Source organism: Mixophyes fleayi, chromosome 2 (genome assembly GCF_038048845.1).
Source record: "Mixophyes fleayi isolate aMixFle1 chromosome 2, aMixFle1.hap1, whole genome shotgun sequence".
NCBI classification, from domain to species: domain Eukaryota; kingdom Metazoa; phylum Chordata; class Amphibia; order Anura; family Limnodynastidae; genus Mixophyes; species Mixophyes fleayi.
Genome location: NC_134403.1, coordinates 96,225,671 through 96,244,299, shown reverse-complemented (window position 1 = coordinate 96,244,299; position 18,629 = coordinate 96,225,671). Strand labels below are relative to the sequence as shown.

At 38.6% G+C, this 18,629-nt stretch overlaps 1 protein-coding gene across 1 annotated transcript in view; it reads left to right on the top strand.

The window, feature by feature from the left end:
• GTF2F2 (general transcription factor IIF subunit 2) overlaps nt 1-18,629 on the top strand; it is a 171,777-nt gene that overhangs the window by 127,659 nt on the left and 25,489 nt on the right. The window contains exon 7 of the mRNA XM_075199735.1: nt 8,255-8,354. Within this exon, the coding sequence (XP_075055836.1) occupies nt 8,255-8,354 (100 nt within the window). The remainder of the gene's footprint in view (nt 1-8,254; nt 8,355-18,629) is intronic.

Below are 18,629 nucleotides of genomic sequence, written 5' to 3'. Positions count from 1 at the left end.
TGATTTTAACAGTGTAAAAAAGGTAATTAAAATAAAGTAAGATATAAAATATTAAAGTTATAAAAATATATTTTAAATTAAAAATATTATTGAATAAAATTAATCAAAATACATACAGATTTATTCATGCACAGCTCGAAATTACATACTTTAGCATATAAATAAACTCTTGGGACTGCTTTGAAAATGAAATATGCTTGTATACGCTAAGTATAGTACATTTGAAGTAAAGTCTCGATTGTAATCTTGATAATAATTTTAGGGAGTAATTAAAGTTGATATTCATTAAGAGAGAGCAATATAAGTAAACAAATAAACTTTGGCCAGATATTTTTGCACGCTAGTGTATTTATGTATGTCCGAAAAGGTGGCTTTAGAATGTACTCTACCTAATGAATCAAGATTTCCTTCAAGATCGAAAAACATACTGTCATTTTATTTTTTTTGTTTATTTTTTTTTTAAAGTGCACTAGAAAAATATATATTAAAAAGAAAATTCCCATAGACTGGAAGATTGCGAACAGGGCACTCCTACCTTCTTGATCTGTCTGCCAACGCTCAGTCTTGTTTTATTATCTTTGTTCTTAATTGTAAATCACCATGGAATATGTTGGTGCTATATAAATAAATGTTAATAACATTAATAGTATAGGTCACTTTCAACTTCAGACATCCAGTAAAACTTTTATCTTGGACTGGACAAATTCTGTTTTCCAGTTCCATTAGAATCTTAGCCCTTCTGCTATTATTGTGACAACAGATATGCTTCTGCATTAGCTGGAAGCCTAGATGAGTAGAGAAGCACTGTATTTTAACTTTCTGAGAAATGTGCACAGCGATGCTGCAGTCAATTTCATATATTCTGTTTAAAAATATGTATTTATTTTTTTTAAACGTTAATCTGGCTTTCTGACTATATATCAGATACAGAGAAATCACAAGAGCGCCTTTTTCTGCATTAAATTATAACACCTACAGTTTAATGTATTTTTGTGTAGATAGATAATTCTTCAGATTTCTACTCTTTAAAATGTACATACTGCTGGCAAGCAGTTCTCCTTTAGTTTATTTGGAAGATTTTAGTGTGACTCATTGCATCTGTGTTTTTGCATATTTAAATAAAGTTATAGCTGTGGTACTGATTAAAATATAAATAGTTTATATGGCTCATATAAAGGGAAATGAAAACATACATAGGGGTAGATTTATCAACCTTCTAAACGGGGAAAGTGGAGGTGTTGCCCATAGCAACCTGTCAGATTCTAGCTATCACTTTCTAGAATACTCTAGATAAGAGATAGCTAGAATCTGATCTACTCCATAATATTATATTAAACAAAGGGGTAATATTTTAATTTGGGCAAGGTGCCCCCTTTCTTTTCCTTAAAACTTCGGTTAAAACATTTCTTTAGGTTAATTTGCACAGAAAAAGTATTTTAATGGAAGTGGGCCACCATGCAGCTAGTTCAGTTGAGGTGAATTTATCTTCCCACTCTCTTTAAATAGGACATAAAAGCCTGTACCACAAAATAAAATCCCATCTCTTCTTTCCCCCAATCCGCCCTACTTGGAATACTGTCCACCAACTCACAAATCATGTTTAAAACATTTAGGTAGTAATTTTTTAGGAGTAAAAATAATTTTAGAGAACCTATCAAAATGTTTGTTGTTTTTTATTTAAGTATCATGCTTGTAGAAAGATGTTCCTGTGGATTGAGTTGAGATCTTAATTTCAACACCTGCAATTCTGCTCATGTTCTATCTAAAAGGTCGACAAAATAAATATTTTTAAATCTTTTAATGCAACTTTCGTGGATTCATGTACGTCCATAGGGATCAGGAAAAGTTTGTGGCTGATAATATATGATATTTTGTTACTGCAAGTAGAGAAGATGCCAATTGTTTCTTTTTCTGTGTAGTTTTAGACAACTTATTTATAGCGTTGTGATTTGGCTGAAACAAGAATATAATGGTTATTCTACACAAATTCAGTTTTATAACTGACTGGTATTTGGGTAATTAATGTACCTCTCTTCCATTTTTTTTTTTTTTCTTTTTTCTTTTCGGGATCCCATTTAAAAGGTCACAAACCTATATCTACCCAATTAGTTGCAAGACTGTGAGATTGCTGAGAGATTTATGGAAAGACTCATAGGGGGGTATTCAATTGTTAGCGAGATCCCCGGAAAACGAGCGCTCGAAAAATATTAGCGTTAATACGGTAATTACTCGCTGAATTTCATCTCGCAGCTCACCGTATTAACGGTATTTACGCGCATATTACCGTATTAACGCTAATATTTTTCAAGCGCTCGTTTTTTCCAGGGATCTCGCTAACAATTGAATACCCCCCATAGATTCAGCGTACTGCATTTGTAGATTTTTTACTTCACCTTCATTTCCCTCTGGATGTTGAGTTTAATCTTTACACTTACCTTCCGTTGCCAGTTTTGTGTGGATTCTTATCTTACATGTCAGCCTTCGCTCTTCTGCTATTAATTGCATCTTCTAAATGTTAATAACATGTACTCCTATTTTCCTATTCATCAGTTGTATACTTTACTTGTATGGAAATCTAGCTTGGATAAAAACAAAAAGTTGTATTCATAGAAAAAAATTGATGTTTAGCCACCTCCTATGAAATGTCTCATACGTGGTATTACATTTTCAGTAGAACTAACTAATCACTTCATACAACAGGCTTATTTAGTATAGAGGAGTTTTGACTTTGAAGTAGACTTCAAAAACATCATCAATTTGATAAGGGTATGTCATAATTTCCAGTTCATTTATGTGTCTGTCTATCTATCTCAGGAGACATAGTGATGTGCTGTGAAACAAATCGGATATATGTTTGTGTAGTCAGAAAGCTGATCTGGCGGGTTATTGTTACGAGCCGCGGCGGTGCCCATAGCCACCGCGGCTCTCTCTCTGTCCTGCCCCACGTCCCAGCCGTCTCCTTGACGACCGGGACGTCACTTCCGGGTCCAGCCCGGCCGTTGCCTTGGAACGGTCGGACGTCAAGTGCTGTAGCGCCGCGTCCTGGCAACGGAGAACAGCCGGGCGCGTGCGCAAAACGGTTACTAGCCTGCTGGCTAATTAATTAATTATATGTACCAGGCATAAGCTGGGGGTGATTTACAGAGTTAGGCTCTGATTGCCCACATTCAGTATTTAAGGCAGGGAGGGCTTAGCCTCCCTGCGGTTATAGCGTGTCTTACCCAGTCTTGCTGACCTGCTCCTGTTTGCTGTAACCCTGTCCTGTGAACATTCTGTTAGATTTCCCGTGTATGACCTTTGCTTGGATTTTGGACTCTGCCTGTTTGCTCGTGACCCTGACCCTTTTGGCCTGTACCTTGGACCCTGCTACCTTGCCTGTGACCCCGACCTCTAGCGTGTTTGTTGACTACCCTGCTTGCCTGTGACCCTTGACCTTGGCTATCGTTTGACTATCCGCTGCTTACTACCAGTCTCCTGGCCTGCCGCTGTGGTCCTGCATTACCAACCCACACTACATCTGGAGCGAAGTCCTGGGGGCATCTGAGTACCGGTGAGCACGTCAAGCTCTAAGGGAAAGGTGTCTGCTATAGGTGAAAAGCTCCGTCATCTAGTTCTGTGGGTTGGTGATCAGGCCAGCAGCCTAACAGTTATATGGGTTACGTTTTTGCTTCTTAGATCATGTTTTGGAATAAGTCCCATTGAATGTTTTAACATTAGAATCATAAGATAAGTCAAGTTATATTAGCCAGTCATCCAAAGATGGATCTGTGGGAGCTACTTTACCATTCATGCGATAACGTAAGTCTGTTCATAAACAATAGTTGCAGTCTATCTTTTGACAACCAACATTTCAAGTGGAGCAGAAAATAGGTTCCAGCTATACACTAACCACCAGATGTTGAATCAAATATAAAGATATAGTATCTTTTTCGTATCTGGAATATGTATGAGTGCACATTAGCTCTTGATAGCTTTCACTGGACCTAAACACTCCGTAATTTGTGTTGTCTGTTCCCTCAATCACTGACAGCTATAGTAGTACTCACTTCTAAAAACATGGCGCTCAGCTTCCTTCCTGCAGCCATGGGCCACGTTGCCCTTGACTTGGCATCAGCCAGTATGTATTACAATAATGTCCTAACACATGTCCTCTCTGTGAGATTAGCGATGCTGCATGTCTCTACTTAGATGTAAGTTGGTGGAGACCTCAGTGCCTGCAGTCTGCCAGTCTCTCATAGGATTTCCGGAAAACATCATCTTCTATCCAACATATGTAAATGCATTTGGGAAGCTTACAGTGACCTGTGACCACAAGTAACAATTGCAGGCCATGTGTTTACGTTGGACACATCTTTTCACTCTTGTATTAGAAACGTAATGCCAGTAGGTACCTGGCATACATGTATTCCACTAGAATGTCAATACAGGGGTTCCCAATGACCTTGTTACAAACCTGCTTAAGTATAATAAAGTCTACTAAAAGAGTACAAAAACAAAGCAAGATTTGGCTTTTTGTCTTCAGTGAGTATGTAGGTTTAGTTTACTATGTTTGTCCCCAATTGTAAAGCGCTACGGAATATGTTGGCGCTATATAAATAAATGATGATGATGATGATGATAGGTCATAGCATGCATATACCATAATCTGAATTTACTTTAAGACATTTTTCCTAAAGAAACTAAATTGTGGTAAATCTAGCTATATGGTGATGCACAGTTTGGTAATCTTTGTTGTAATATGTTTATTTTCCCACACACTCCAGAAATGTTGATGTGTAAGTGGTTTTGAAATGATTGCTAGAATTTTAGCAGCACATATGTTAAAGGCAATTACCTGAATACATGAAATGTCTAACATGTTGAAAAGTCACCAAAAAAGAGAGGTATGATATGCACATTAAAACCCAGTATTTCATAGTGGTCTTATACTTGCTGATTGTCTCAATAAATATACATTCAGCTGATGGTGATTAGTCAGATGCTGTTTGTCATGCTAGAAAACGTGTCTCCCCTTTAACCTCCTCTGCCTTCCAACAATGGGCAATTTTTTTTAGGTGTCTTCAACTAACTTGGTTTAAGGGTTAATGTCAGTGACCTTTTTAGATATGAGAGCAAACAATCTGCATTGCACCATATTAAACACTGTGAGATATATAGTACATGTTATTTACATTTAGACTAGCACCATGGTTAACAGCAGTTTAAGGACTTTGGACATTTCTAATGATTCAGCTCTAACAAAGCACCCATAATCCAATGTAGAATGACTATAATTAACAAGAAGAGTGTGTCGGCTGGAATGCCAAATATGAATTGCTTTATTATAAATTCAACTCAATCTGCCTTTACTAATTCATATTTATTATATTTTATGCACATCTGCGTTTTTACAAAGAACCCTGTGAAGGTACAGTCAGTCTACCATTAGTAGTCACAAATGCGTAATGCAGTAAAACATTTCCTTGACAGATTTCCCTTTATTTCTGCCTTTGCGACTGTTAGTGCGTGATCTCATTGATGTGCATGTTTAATCAATAGTTTTTCATTTTATTCTCCTTTCTACCAAGCAGGAATTTTCTCTCTTCATTTTTATCATCAGATTTCTGTAGCACTTTTTGTCTATTTTTAATCTTGCGGTCATCCTTAACTGAGCACAAATCAGATCCTAGAGCTATCAGGAGTACCTCTGAGATATCCCACTTTTTGATGAGATAGGATTTGATATCCAGCTGTTTCCTGCTGGTGGTTCAAATCCCATTAAAAGTGTCATAACTTCAAAACTACCGAGCTAGGCTGGAAGCTATACAAGAGCCCTCCCTGACCACCACTTACAGATTTAATTAAAGAAAAATGCAGGCCTTATCTCAACATTCTATATTGCTCTCCTCTCCTTCTCTAATGTTGAGAAAAACTCTTACCAAACTAAAAGGAAAGCTGATTTAGCTGACCTCTTAGACCTGGAGAGGTTGGCTAATCATGATGGAGTCGCTGAACCCTTAATCAGTGTCTCTATCAATGAGGATGTCTACAAATTTCTGTACTGGTGGTATAACGTTCCAACCAGGCTCCGTAATATCATATCCGCCACCCTCTTCCTATCTCAGACCTTCCCAAACACTCCCTAGACTTCATCACATCATAAGTGCTGGACTTGTCAAATAGCCTCATGGAAATCTCCTATCCCCCTACCATTATCTCAGTCTGCAGGTGAGTGTGGTATACCTATAAAATGGAACATAACGAGTTTTCTGATGAACTCCTCTGCATCTTTCCACAAGCTATTGCTTTATTGGATCTCCTTTCATGGTCAGCCTTTGCTTGATCTCCAGTCCAGTGACTTCCATCTTAGCCCTCACCCATGATGTACACCCCCCCTCCCTTTCCATTTAACCTCTCCCCAACCTTTGACCCCCTTCTATGATTCTCTGATAAAGTTTGTTTACATATTGTGTTTTTTATTACAAGCTGGAGTGCCGGTACAATTAGATCTTATTACTGTTTTTGTACAATTGTAACCGTTTCATGTACAATGTCCTGATGCATTCAATAAATAGCAATAAAAAAGAAAAATGCTGGGAGTGCTTCAGGAGTGAACATGAAGAATTATAGCAGAATGGTTTTATTAGTCAATGAGCTCCTAATTCATTTTTTTAAAGCAGAATGGTATTTGCAAACCACAGCCAATATAGAAATATGCACAATATATGTTTAGTATTTATTGGTATATATGTGGGCCTGCAGATCTTATACCTCATATTTCCATTTATTAACCTGTGAAAATATAAATAAATATATATATTAATATTATTTCCTAGCCTGTATACCTTCAAATGTTCATTGAAAGCCCATGTGTTTAAAAACTCCTGCCATTCATCTACTTAACCATTTCACCATGTAGTATACCTCACCCTCTTTCATCCTCCAGCTCTCCCACTCTTACTTCTTGCTCTCAGATCCCCTTACATTGGCTCACCCCAATGTGTCAACCATTTGTCTGCCCCATTTCCTTTAGATTGTAAGCTCTAGTGAGCAGGACCCTCTTCCCTCCTGTTATTACCTATAACTGTTGCTCACCAGCTACACAGCACACCTCCACCTTGGGCTCTCTGCCCATTGACTCAACTCCTCCATTGTCTTTGCATCTCTTTCAGCAGCTCTAAACCAGTTAGTTGCTCTCACGCTAAAGGGCACAGGTTTCAGCCTGTGCTAAATATACCCCTTGCACCCCAGTAGCTGTGTTGAGAGTTGTAGTGGTATTTGTTTACTGTATTATACTGTTATACCTTGTACTGTCTTGTTGTTTGCCCTCTGTACAGCGCTGCGGACCTCATGTGGTGCCCTATAAATAAAGGATAATAATATGTTTTCCATGAAAAGCATAGCAACATTTTTAACGGTGACACTTGTTAATGAAAAATATTTGGATTTATTTTATAAACTAGTAAAAAGCCAAAAGTACCTGTTGGAAAAAAAGTATGCACAATGGCTTTTTTTAATTTCTTCATAAAGAACTCCTGGCCTTCCTGCTACATTGTAATATATAATGGCCTAGAAGAGTGTAGCACATTATAATGCAAAGGGGTATATTCATGTGCTGCATGGAAACCAAGTCAATCCTGTCAAATAGGTTTTGTGCAACCAGGGATCCCAGTGTTCATGTCCCTCTATAGGAAATAAAATATTAACTCTGTACTCTGTTTAAGGCGGGTGGGGGTCAAAAACAGATGGGTTAGGTTTTTTTTTTTCTTAGTGCTGAAACCCTTTTAATTACACTATAAACAAAATCTGTATTCTGATTGGTTTAATATATTGTCTCTATACAAATACATGTTTTATGCGTAACTGTTTTTGTTTATTATCTCCAATTAATAGAATGGGATTTGCTGCCAATTAAATCTGCAATAATAACATTCCTGACTGTACTGCAGCCGTGCCCTTGCATTGTTTGTGCACAGAGTGCCTATATTGAATTCATAAAAACAAAAATTAATTTGAACTTTGTTCCTATTCTGACAAGATGTTTTGTTCCTGAGCACTTATTAGTAACATGCTTATTCTATGAGTAATTTTATTTCTGCAATAGCAATTCACATACAAAAATAACAAGTCAGTGTTATGTTTAGTAAACAGGCAGCAACAGGCTGATTATAAGTTTTGCATTGTATTGTTTCCATGTGACAATTTAAGTATGTTTATTACGATTTTAATACTGTAATTGGTGGTTTATGTAAGCTGACGTAATATTGTGTTTTAGACGACAGATCGAAGAATCTTCCAAACCAAAGAGACAGTCGCAGCAAATTGCAAAGGCTGTAACAACAAATTACAAACCAGTGTCCAATCATCAGTATAATGTAAGTATCACTCTTTGCTTATGTCTTTGTCTGTTTCAGGGCTGCACTATTCCAAGCCATGAAGACAGCTCATGGGTCTTTGGACATCCTCAGTCCGTAAAAACAGTAGTTTTAACTACACACTATTGATTACTTTGGATGATTCCTTGAGGTTTTAAATTGTGCAGCTGGGTTAGACTTTGTATGTATAACAGAAAAAACTGTTATGTCCCCATTGTTGCTGACCTATCCACAAACCGTGCGCACATTGTGTCCTTTGGCATGACTTGTAAGAGCGGACCAAGCTGTATTTTATTTCACTACAAATATAGAAAGCAGAGATGCTTTCTATAGATCTTAGACGAGTGCATTGATTTTACTGTGACAATGCAGCATCAAACCTCCAATAAACAACAGAACTAAGGCATCCGGCCAACAACAGTTTCTGTTGGAGACACACTTGCTTTCTCATTTCATATGCGCTATTATGATGGCTGGCATGGCAGAAGTATATTTCTGAGTTACAACGGGTGATTTTAGCAGTGGTAGTCACTACATCGACTACCACAACCCGACAACAAATAGCACGACTTGACAACAGCGCAACTGTGCTTACCGGCAGACGTGTAATGGCGACTGCTTGAAAAACAGACTTCAAAGGATGGCGATGAATGAACATCCTGTCCGGCCAAAATGACGTCAGTTTCTAGGGCGACACTTTGATTGCTGCTATTAGGGTGCTGATTTAAGGAGGCGCACGCTGTAGAATGTAAAAGGGTTTGTAAAAAATATTCTACAGCGTACGCCGCCTTCAATGGGCACCCCAATAGTAGCAATCATAGTGTCGCCCTGAAAACTGACGTCATTTTGACCGGATGGGATGTTCATTTGTCGCCATCCTTTGAAGTCTGTTTTTTAAGCAGATCCCTTACAAGTCTGTCGGTAAAGCCAGTTTCATTGTTATCAAATCATGCTATTTGTTGTCGGGGTTGTGGTAGTCTGTGAAAGGTACCCAACCCGATTTTAGGTAGAAGTCCTATTTCAAAAATCTGGAGATATCCCCAATAAGTTGTAGTTCCTAATATAATAATTTCAATTAGGCAACAGCATTCGAACTGACTTATCCTTTAATGTGAGTTAAATAGTTCTTATTTACATACTCCCAGTAAGAGCGGAGAGTGAGGGTGCAGGTTGCATAAAGTTGGGTCTCTTAAGAGTACAAGAATGTATTTTTTTGCTGCTGCTCAGGCCTTGAAATGTATTGCAACTTGATGACATGTTTGAGGAGGATGCTGTTGCCAGCCTTCATCGTTCTCCTGAGATCTCCTGTCCACCATTGTTGATGTTTGGAAAGTATGAAGTACAGACATACATTGTCACAGATGGAGGACCCCCACGTGGAGTAATTGAGGGGAGGAGCATTGCCAACATGTGTAATAATGTCCAAAAATAGACTTGGTCATTAAGCTGCTTTGGTACAATGAGATCAAGGTTTATAGTATGAAAGTTCAGCAAAATGTGTTTGTACTATTTATTTATTAAAATGAACACCTCCATTATGTTTCTGCACTATGATTTTGCATTACAGAAATGTTAGTGAGGTTTTCACTGATGGTAATGGGTTGTGACACTGCACATAGTCACATAGTGTCCCAGAGGCTGCAGAAATTCTGCCTTAAAATTGGCTGCTACAGGATGAACATAATTAGATCAGACAGACGGTGTCCTCAATGCACTGGAGTATATTCCTGAAGGAATATAGGACTCTTCTGAAGTTAACAAATGAGCGGTGTAGCAGTGTGTTTAATGGCTTTACTTTCTGCCACAGTGCTTAAAGGCTCGATCAATAATTTTTGGGCAAGTATGATATGCCAAAACAAAATTGAATAGAGATTTCTATACCTCTATGAGAGTTATTAATATTACAGTTGTTTAATTGGCTTTTGCTGAAAACTATTTTAACAGTTTTAAAACAACAGTTGTTCTCACTGTAGAGCACATATGAAAGTGATATTACCAGTCTAAGGTAGACCTAGCTTTCTGACCCTGGTTGTCTAGTAGTCCTGAACTTGATGGGGTTTTTATGTGCTGTAGCTTATAAACAAGTGTGTAGTTTACCTGCTTTGCTTGTCATGAGAACACACAGTAGAAGCAGTAATTTTCCCTTTTAAGTAGAAATTAAATATTTGTTGGGATATCCACCCAGCCTGGAAGATGTCCCCTTCATATCTGCATTCCAAAATGTAATAGAAGAACATGTATCGGTGTACCAGGTTATTCACCCACAGGTTGACCTGAACCAATACTTTGCATTAGGCATTGCATCACATGTTTTCAAATATACTTGATCTCTAATATGAATAGGATATTATCCATGCACCTGTTTTCTAAATATTCTTATATAAGCACAAAGTTACTGCATGTTAATCTGTTTTTCTAATGTAGCTATAACTAAAATATGTTCACAATGGTAGGAGAATATTTATCTGTTGGGATGGCACCACGCAGAGCTTATTACATGCTATGTTCATCGTCGTTAGGATGAGGGACATTTACAAAAGAAGAGTAATGAAACAAGTGAAGGAAAATAATGGGACTCTAAATTGACCACATTATTTTACATTTAGTTTGCTTTACTTTCAAAGATATTTTTAAATGTTCACTACATCTCATATTCTTCTTCTGCTCAGTTTAGTGGTCTTTTGGGATTTGGTAGCTACTCTGCTCTTTTGTTCTTTATTCAGTAACCTTCATTTCAGTTAGTGAACTCTTACTAAATATTTACTCTTCTTGTTACATACTGTTTATTCTCCTCCTAATAGAAACAGTCTCTCATAACTCTCCAGACCTACACAGCTGGAATATTTTAATGCCAAGCTTTTGGGCAACCTGATGGCTTGAATGTTGAAGAGAGATGCAAAAACATACAGTTACATAAATGCATGCTATTGTAACAATTTCCAATTGTAAAGGCTCCGCAGGAATGAGGAACCTACAATCTAAATGTGTTATATTAAGGCTATTTTTTAATACTTGGAGATGTCAAATGTTCAGTTATCAGGAATGTATTACTACATTAAGTTCTAAGCACTCTACAGCCTGTCAGATATTTGTTTTAGGTTTTATTTTACATTTTGTTATAAAATAATAAGAAGAAGGAAATACTTACCTAGTGTTACCAAACAATACTTTATGAACAAAGAAGCTCTCGCACAGCGAAAGCACCTTTGTTATAATTGGCAAGAGGAAATCTGCAAGATATTCAATATGTACAGTCATGGGCAAAAGTTTTGAGAATCACACAAATATTATTTTTCACAAAGTGTGCTGCCTAGAATAACAGACTGGAAGCTTTAAAAGGCGGGTGGTGCTTGAAATCATTGTTCCTCTGTTAACCATGGTTACCTACAAGGAATCACGTGCAGTCATCATTTGCACAAAAAGGGCTTTACAGGCAAGGATATTGCTGCTAGTAAAATTGCACCTAAATCGACCATTTATCGGATCATCAAGAACTTCAAGGAGAGAGGTTCAATAGTTGTGAAGAAGGCTTCAGGGCGCCCAAGAACGTCCAGCAAGTGCCAGGACCATCTTCTAAAGTTGATTCAGCTGCGGGATCGGGGCACCACCAGTGCAGAGCTTGCTCAGGAATGTCAGCAGGCAGGTGTGAGTGCATCTGCACACACCGTGAGGCGAAGACTTTTGGAGAGTGGCCTGGTGTCAAGAAGGCCAGCAAAGAAGCCACTTCTCTCCAGGAAAAACATCAGGGACAGACTGATATTCTGCAAAACATAAAGGGATTGGACTGCTGAGGACTGGGGTAAAGTCATTTTCTCTGATGAATCCCATTTCAGATTGTTTGGGACATCTGGAAAAACGCTTGTCCGGGGAAGGAAAGGTGAACACTACCATCAGTCCTGTGTCATGCCAGCAGTAAAGCATTCTGAGACCATTCATTTGTACATCCTCCAAAAGGAACTTCTCCCAACCATTCAAGAACGGTTTGGTGATGAACAATGACTTTTCTGGATTGTAATATTAGAGAGGTCAGTGCCCACTTAATAAGATTCACCATGGTAAGACAGATCCAGAGAGCTGTGGTTTGCTCTCATTAGTACTACTACTACTACTCCTCTCAGTGTTGTCTTATTTGCCAAATACATCAGAAAGTTGACATTTTTCTTAAGAATTCTTTCGTTTGAAGAGTCTACTACAGTAACAACATCGTCCATATTGGTTTCAAGCACATCTGTACATTTTACAAAGATTTTTACTGTCAAATGATAAGTTGGAAATAATCCTTTTTTGTGGTAAATTTGAATTCTGACTGTAATGGTACCTTAAATTTTCACAGTAAATCTTCAGATTATATAGCAGCAGGAAGGCTGTGAGGTTCTAAGTATGGAGACAAGCAGCCTTTTACTGCCCCCCCCCCCCCCCCCCGCTTAAGGGAATAGCGAGTATCAACTTTAGGAGGGGTTAGTTTGGGAGCGGGTCTGGTCTTGTTTGCCTTGAAATGCTACTTTGGCACACAGGAGTTCTGCTTGTTTTTGAGTCACAAGTGGTATGGCTTTGCTCTAAATGGTGTATGCCATCGGACTGCAACAATGGTGTTGAGTATTGCTTTAATTCTTGATTAGTGCCACTTGACTGCTTACATGGCCCAGTTTTCATATATTGTTGTATTTTAAAAGTTATTAGTCAAGTGATTTGAATTTAGAACTTCTTATTTCCCTACAGGCAGGCATACTCTGCAATATGATGGTTAACACTTTGTAGCAATTATAAAGACTTTATTCTAAAACAGTTATTCTTCTAAAAGCAGTATGTTTTTCCTGAATTAAATATAGCTTCTCCCACATCTGATTCTCTGGTAATGCTTGGTAATACAAGTAAGTACTCTACAACTTCCCACAACTTAGCCACTGGAGGCACTGTTTCATTAAAGTATATGGATTGCAGTCCCTACTCATGTTGCTAAATACAACATGAGAACTCCTCTCTAAACACAAATAAGGTGTGCGTGTGTGTGTATATGAAAAAAAAAATATATATATATGTGTGTATATACAATGTATACATAAAATGAGCATGAGTCAGACCTGAGCTACCATTTATATCTGGCTAAAGCTCTAGCGGTATACTGCATGAATGTAATCTGCTGGAGTTTAAGAATATTTAGTTTTATTCAGCCTCAGCCAGACTTTAATATCAACATAACTGTATTCCACATGAGCATTGAAAGAAGTATTACAAGTATTTATTATTGGCTCCAGTCCAGCAGCGCGGAAAAGAGGAGATGAATAGCCGAATGTTTCGGTAGATGATTTTGCAGCAATGCGTGCATCCACAGCTGTGACTATCTGCTGAGCTTTAGAAGTGACATTGTGTCTAATGTTAAAACATTTCTTTTTCTTTAGATTCCTGTGCTTTGATCTTTGCTTTAATAGCAGTTTTCTATCAAGCTGTTTATTGATGGTTTGTCCCCAAAAAAAAATCATCCATGTTTTAGCGAATTTAGAAATTCCTCAGTAACTGTAAATTCACTGTATGTGGCTAATCAAGATAATATAATTGCATATTTAAAATGAAAATCTCATAAAGTCTGGCGCTTGTATAAAATTGTCAGTGTTTGAAGTGGTTGTTTTATGCATTTTGCGTTTAGTGCTGACTTCGGTGTACAATGAAAGATACTTGATTTACAGTCATGGCTGAAAATATTGGCTCCCTTGCAGTTTTTCTAACAAGGTACGATTTTTTCCAGAAAATTGTTAAAAGTAAAAATTATCCACATATATATTTATTTTGGTTTGCAGTGAAATAGCATACAAATCTTAGCTTATTCCACTGAGAGAATTAAATTTGGGCACCTTTTTAGAAATAATTAGATTTCAAGCAAGTGATTCTCCTTTACTTTGGAACTGAACCCACCTGTGGTAAGCAGCAGGTGCCTGCAATGTAAAAATCACTAATTAAGCCACTTGAATAGAGAAAATGACTCATTTGCCTGTTTTTGCTTTGTTTTTTTGTCACTGGCTGTACTGCAAGGAGAGAAGAAAGAAAGCCAGAGAATTGTCTAAGAAGGTCAGACAGTAGATTTTTGAAATGTTACAAATCAATCTCCAGAGATTTTGACGTTCCTGTTTCCACCATACGTAATGTTGTTAGGAAATATAAGGCCCATGGCACTGTCGCCAACCTCCCTGGAAAGAAAAAAATTGATTGAAGATTTCAACACAGGATTGTTCGACTGGTGGAGAAATCACCTATATTACCTGTCAAACAATTCAAGCTGATCTTCAGAAACAAAGTATGCCCGATTCAATTCACATCATGCATTGTCAACTCAATGAAGCCCAACTTCAAAAAAAAAAAATCTTTCTGGGAGAATGCCGTGTGGACAGGTGAGACAAAATCCCTATGTTTACAGAAAGCCTTCGCTGTGGTGAAACATAGTGATGGTTTGGGGTTGCTGTGCTGCATCCGGCACTGGGGTAACTTATGCAAGGCATGATGTATTCTGGCATTTGCCAGGCCAGCGCAATGTGGGATCCAGTATCAGAAAGCTTGATTTCCATCAGAGGTTATGGTTCTTCCAACAGGACAATGGCCCCCAAGCACACTTTAAAAGATACCCAGGAATAAGACCAGAAGACGGACTGTTCTGAAGAGTCCAGATCTAAATCTCATAAAATAGCTGTGGAGAGATCTGAAAACAGTAGCTGGGAGAAGACAACCTATCAATTCTGGGAGAAATAATGCATCGCGATCAGCAAGCAGGGACAGCCGCCTGTCATTTCCAGCCGAGGGAGCTCTGTTGCTAGGCAGCAGCGAAGCAGTCTCCCCTGGCCGTTTGAATCGCTGCTTGAGCAGGCGTTGTAGCCCCTCTAACCCCCCCCCCCCCCCCTGTTGCTAAGTAGCGGGACGCTATTTTCAGAGCTCTCGGCGGCGGTCTGGCGCCCTGATCGCTGACCAATTATGTCCTGGGTCCCTCTATTTAAACCTGACCATTAGGGTGCCAGAGTATCCGGTCTATTTCCTGCCTCTAGCATTCCTAGTATTTCTGCTTCAACTCTTCAGTATTTAACCCGACCTTTTTAACTATTCTCCTGGATTCTGTTTTTGGTTGTCGCTCCCCTGGTTTGACGTTGGCTTTTCCTGACTATTCTCGTGTATCTCCCTCGGCACAGCATCGTCCTCCTGGTTTGACCCAGCTTGGTCTGAATACCCTCTGTTACTACACTGGAGAACCGCGACCTGCACATCCATTGCAGCAAAATCCAAACCTCCCTACCACTCAAATATTTACTATGTCCCCTCACCCCGTTCGAAAACCTTTGTAAACTCCACCCCATGGATAAGGGTATGATATCACAACTTTATAATATCTTTCTTGAATCCACTATCCACTCGCAACTACCACATGAAGATGACTGGGAGAGGGATCTTGCCCCCCCCCCCCCCCCCCCTGATGAGGAGGCCTGGGAGGACATGAGACTGGGGATATCCAAAAGCTCCATATCGACCAAACTAAAAGAAACATCTTATAAAACTTATTATCGTTGGTACTATACCCCCATCCGACTTCATACAATGTTCCCTTCCTTGTCGCCTGACTGTTGGCGGGGTTGTGGCCACAGGGGATCAATGCTACACATCTGGTGGACTTGTCCAGTTATTATTCCCTTCTGGGACGCGATCCATGGCTTTATCAACACCCTATTTGAGGCTCCCTTGGCGAAGGACCCTTGGATTTTTCTCCTTTGTTATCCTCACCCAGACCTTTCTAGAAAATTGACTGCTTACAGCCGCCAAATCCCTTTATAGCCCTTAATTGGAAACGTAGCTCTCGTCCATCTCTATCTACTCTCAAAAAGCAAATATGGCATGTGGCGGCCATGGAAGAGATTACTTACTACTTACACGATAGAGGCTACACTTTCAACTAAGTGTGGGCTCCTTGGCAGTTCGCAGAACGTTCGTTCCCCTCTGTCCCTTAACGATCTCGTCATGACCCATGTGTGGCATTCAGGACTCTGCTTCTGTTCCGCCATTTTCTGATTCTCTAACATTTACATTTTACATTCCTTGCGACCACACTCCTGTATCAGCCTCTGTGGTCTGTTCCCTGACCCCCACCCCCCCTTTTTTCCCCTTTTAATTCTCCTTCACCCTTTCCCCCCTTCTACCTTTTGTATTATTGGCTCATATTCCTAAACAAAAGCAGAAAAAAAAAATATGGTCAATTTATGTTCCAAGTTGTCAAAGGGCACCTTCGCTCTCTAAACATTTGTCCTCATACTGTGTAAATCCTTTATTGACTGACCAACCAAAATAAAGAATTTAAAAAACAAACAAACAAAAAAACAGATACCAAATATGTAAAATACTTCCAGATGATGCTTAGTAATCACATGTAGAACATTTACAGTGCTAATCACCACCATACTATCCTAATTAACCAGAAAACAGGTGAGCCCTTTATGTTTTACGTTTTAAGGTAGTTTAGTCTTCCACAGGCTTAGGTACAGAAGTAAAAAATGTGGGACCAGCTGGGTATTGAATAGGACGCTCAATAATATAACCAACAGGTTAAATTGGCGTGTTATATTATATAGCAATAAAAGATACAAATCATTCATGGAAAACATTAAATTCGTACTTGTCATTAAAACAAAAAAGGACCATGGTATTGCGATTACAGATCCAAAAATAATTCTTCTGTTTTTCCTGTATCAGGATTAATTTGTTAATCATAAACCATATATATTACACAATATGAGAAGATAATTAAGGGTACACTTTGCCTTAGTGATGCTCATATTGTCAACATTCTGTTCAAGATCAGTTGTAGATGGCAGTAAGTCTCCTTACCTCATCATGAAACCTACCATTTTTAATTCAAATATGCAAATAACACACACACGGCAACACACACAGCCTTAATGTGGTTTCAACCGATATTCAATTAGATTTTTTTTTTATGTCTCAGAGTTATATTTATCAAGCCTAAAACCATATAATAACGTCTGTTTTTGCATGGGTTAGGAAAAATTAAGTTATGTTGCTATTTCACAGTAGCCTAACGCAGATGATATCGGAGATATCTCCTGCATTAAGCAAACTACCATAGTCCCCATTATTCTCAATAGGGACTGTGGTCTGGACCTGTACATGGACCAAGCTCTGAAAATCTTAACTTGTCCCCGATTGCGATAAGAAATGATAATTAACATTCAGAAAGTTTGAAGGGTCATAAATAGACAAGTCAGTGAGGTAAACAGTTATTATTAAATTAATAAGCTGCATTCTCATATTTATTTTCTTCTCAAAATGAACTGTCCACTGTGAGAAGATGACAGGAATGCTTTAAGCCAGCGGTTTCCAAAGTTTGACAGCGCCGCGGCACTGTGACAGCACTGCGTCACCCCTGGGAGCTGCGGCGCTGTCACAGGGGTGCTGCAGCCAGGGGACAAGAAAAACAAAAAAACAACTTACCAATCCGGCGGCGTCCAGGACCCAGCATCCTCCTCCCTCCTCGCTTCTCATTGAATGTCAGGCGTGACATCATCACGCCCCACATATTCAGTGAGAAGAGGCAGGAGAGAGGAGGATGCTGGGTCCCGGACGCCGCCGCATTGGTGAGAAGAAATAGAAGAAAGATGGCCAAGTATGGTAAGTAAAGAAACTGAGGGGAAGGTGAAAGGAAACTGCAATGGAGGGGCAAAAGAATGAAGGTGGGGCAGAGTGAGAATGAAGAGGGGTAGACTGTGTAAAGGTGTGGGGCACAGTGTAAAGGTGAAGGGGCACAGTGTGATGATTTTTGTACATGTTGTTTTATTTTGTTTGATCTTATTCCTCTTGATATTAGCTGTAAATTATTCTTTGACAGAAATATAATTGAAAAAAATATATAAAAATATTCTTTTCCCTTGGATTTATGTATATTATTTGTGCAAAAAACTTACTAAGTATTTCTGTCCTGACCTAAATACTTATTATGTTATTTTGACTTAAATACTTAAAAAACGGGACTGCTCTAAAGTTATTTTGAAGGGATGCTTTGAAAAAATTATGGAGACTCTAGGGTGCTGCGAACTGAAAAAGTTTGGGAGCCATTGCTTTAAGCCCTTAGATTTTTATACAGTTATAAAGTATAAATGATTGGTGATCTAGATAGACTAGCGGAATGGTCAAGAGAGTGGCAACTACAGCTTAATGCCAAAAAATGCAAAATCATGCATTTAGGTCTCAAAAACCGAAAGACTAAATATAGTATTAATGGTACTATAATGG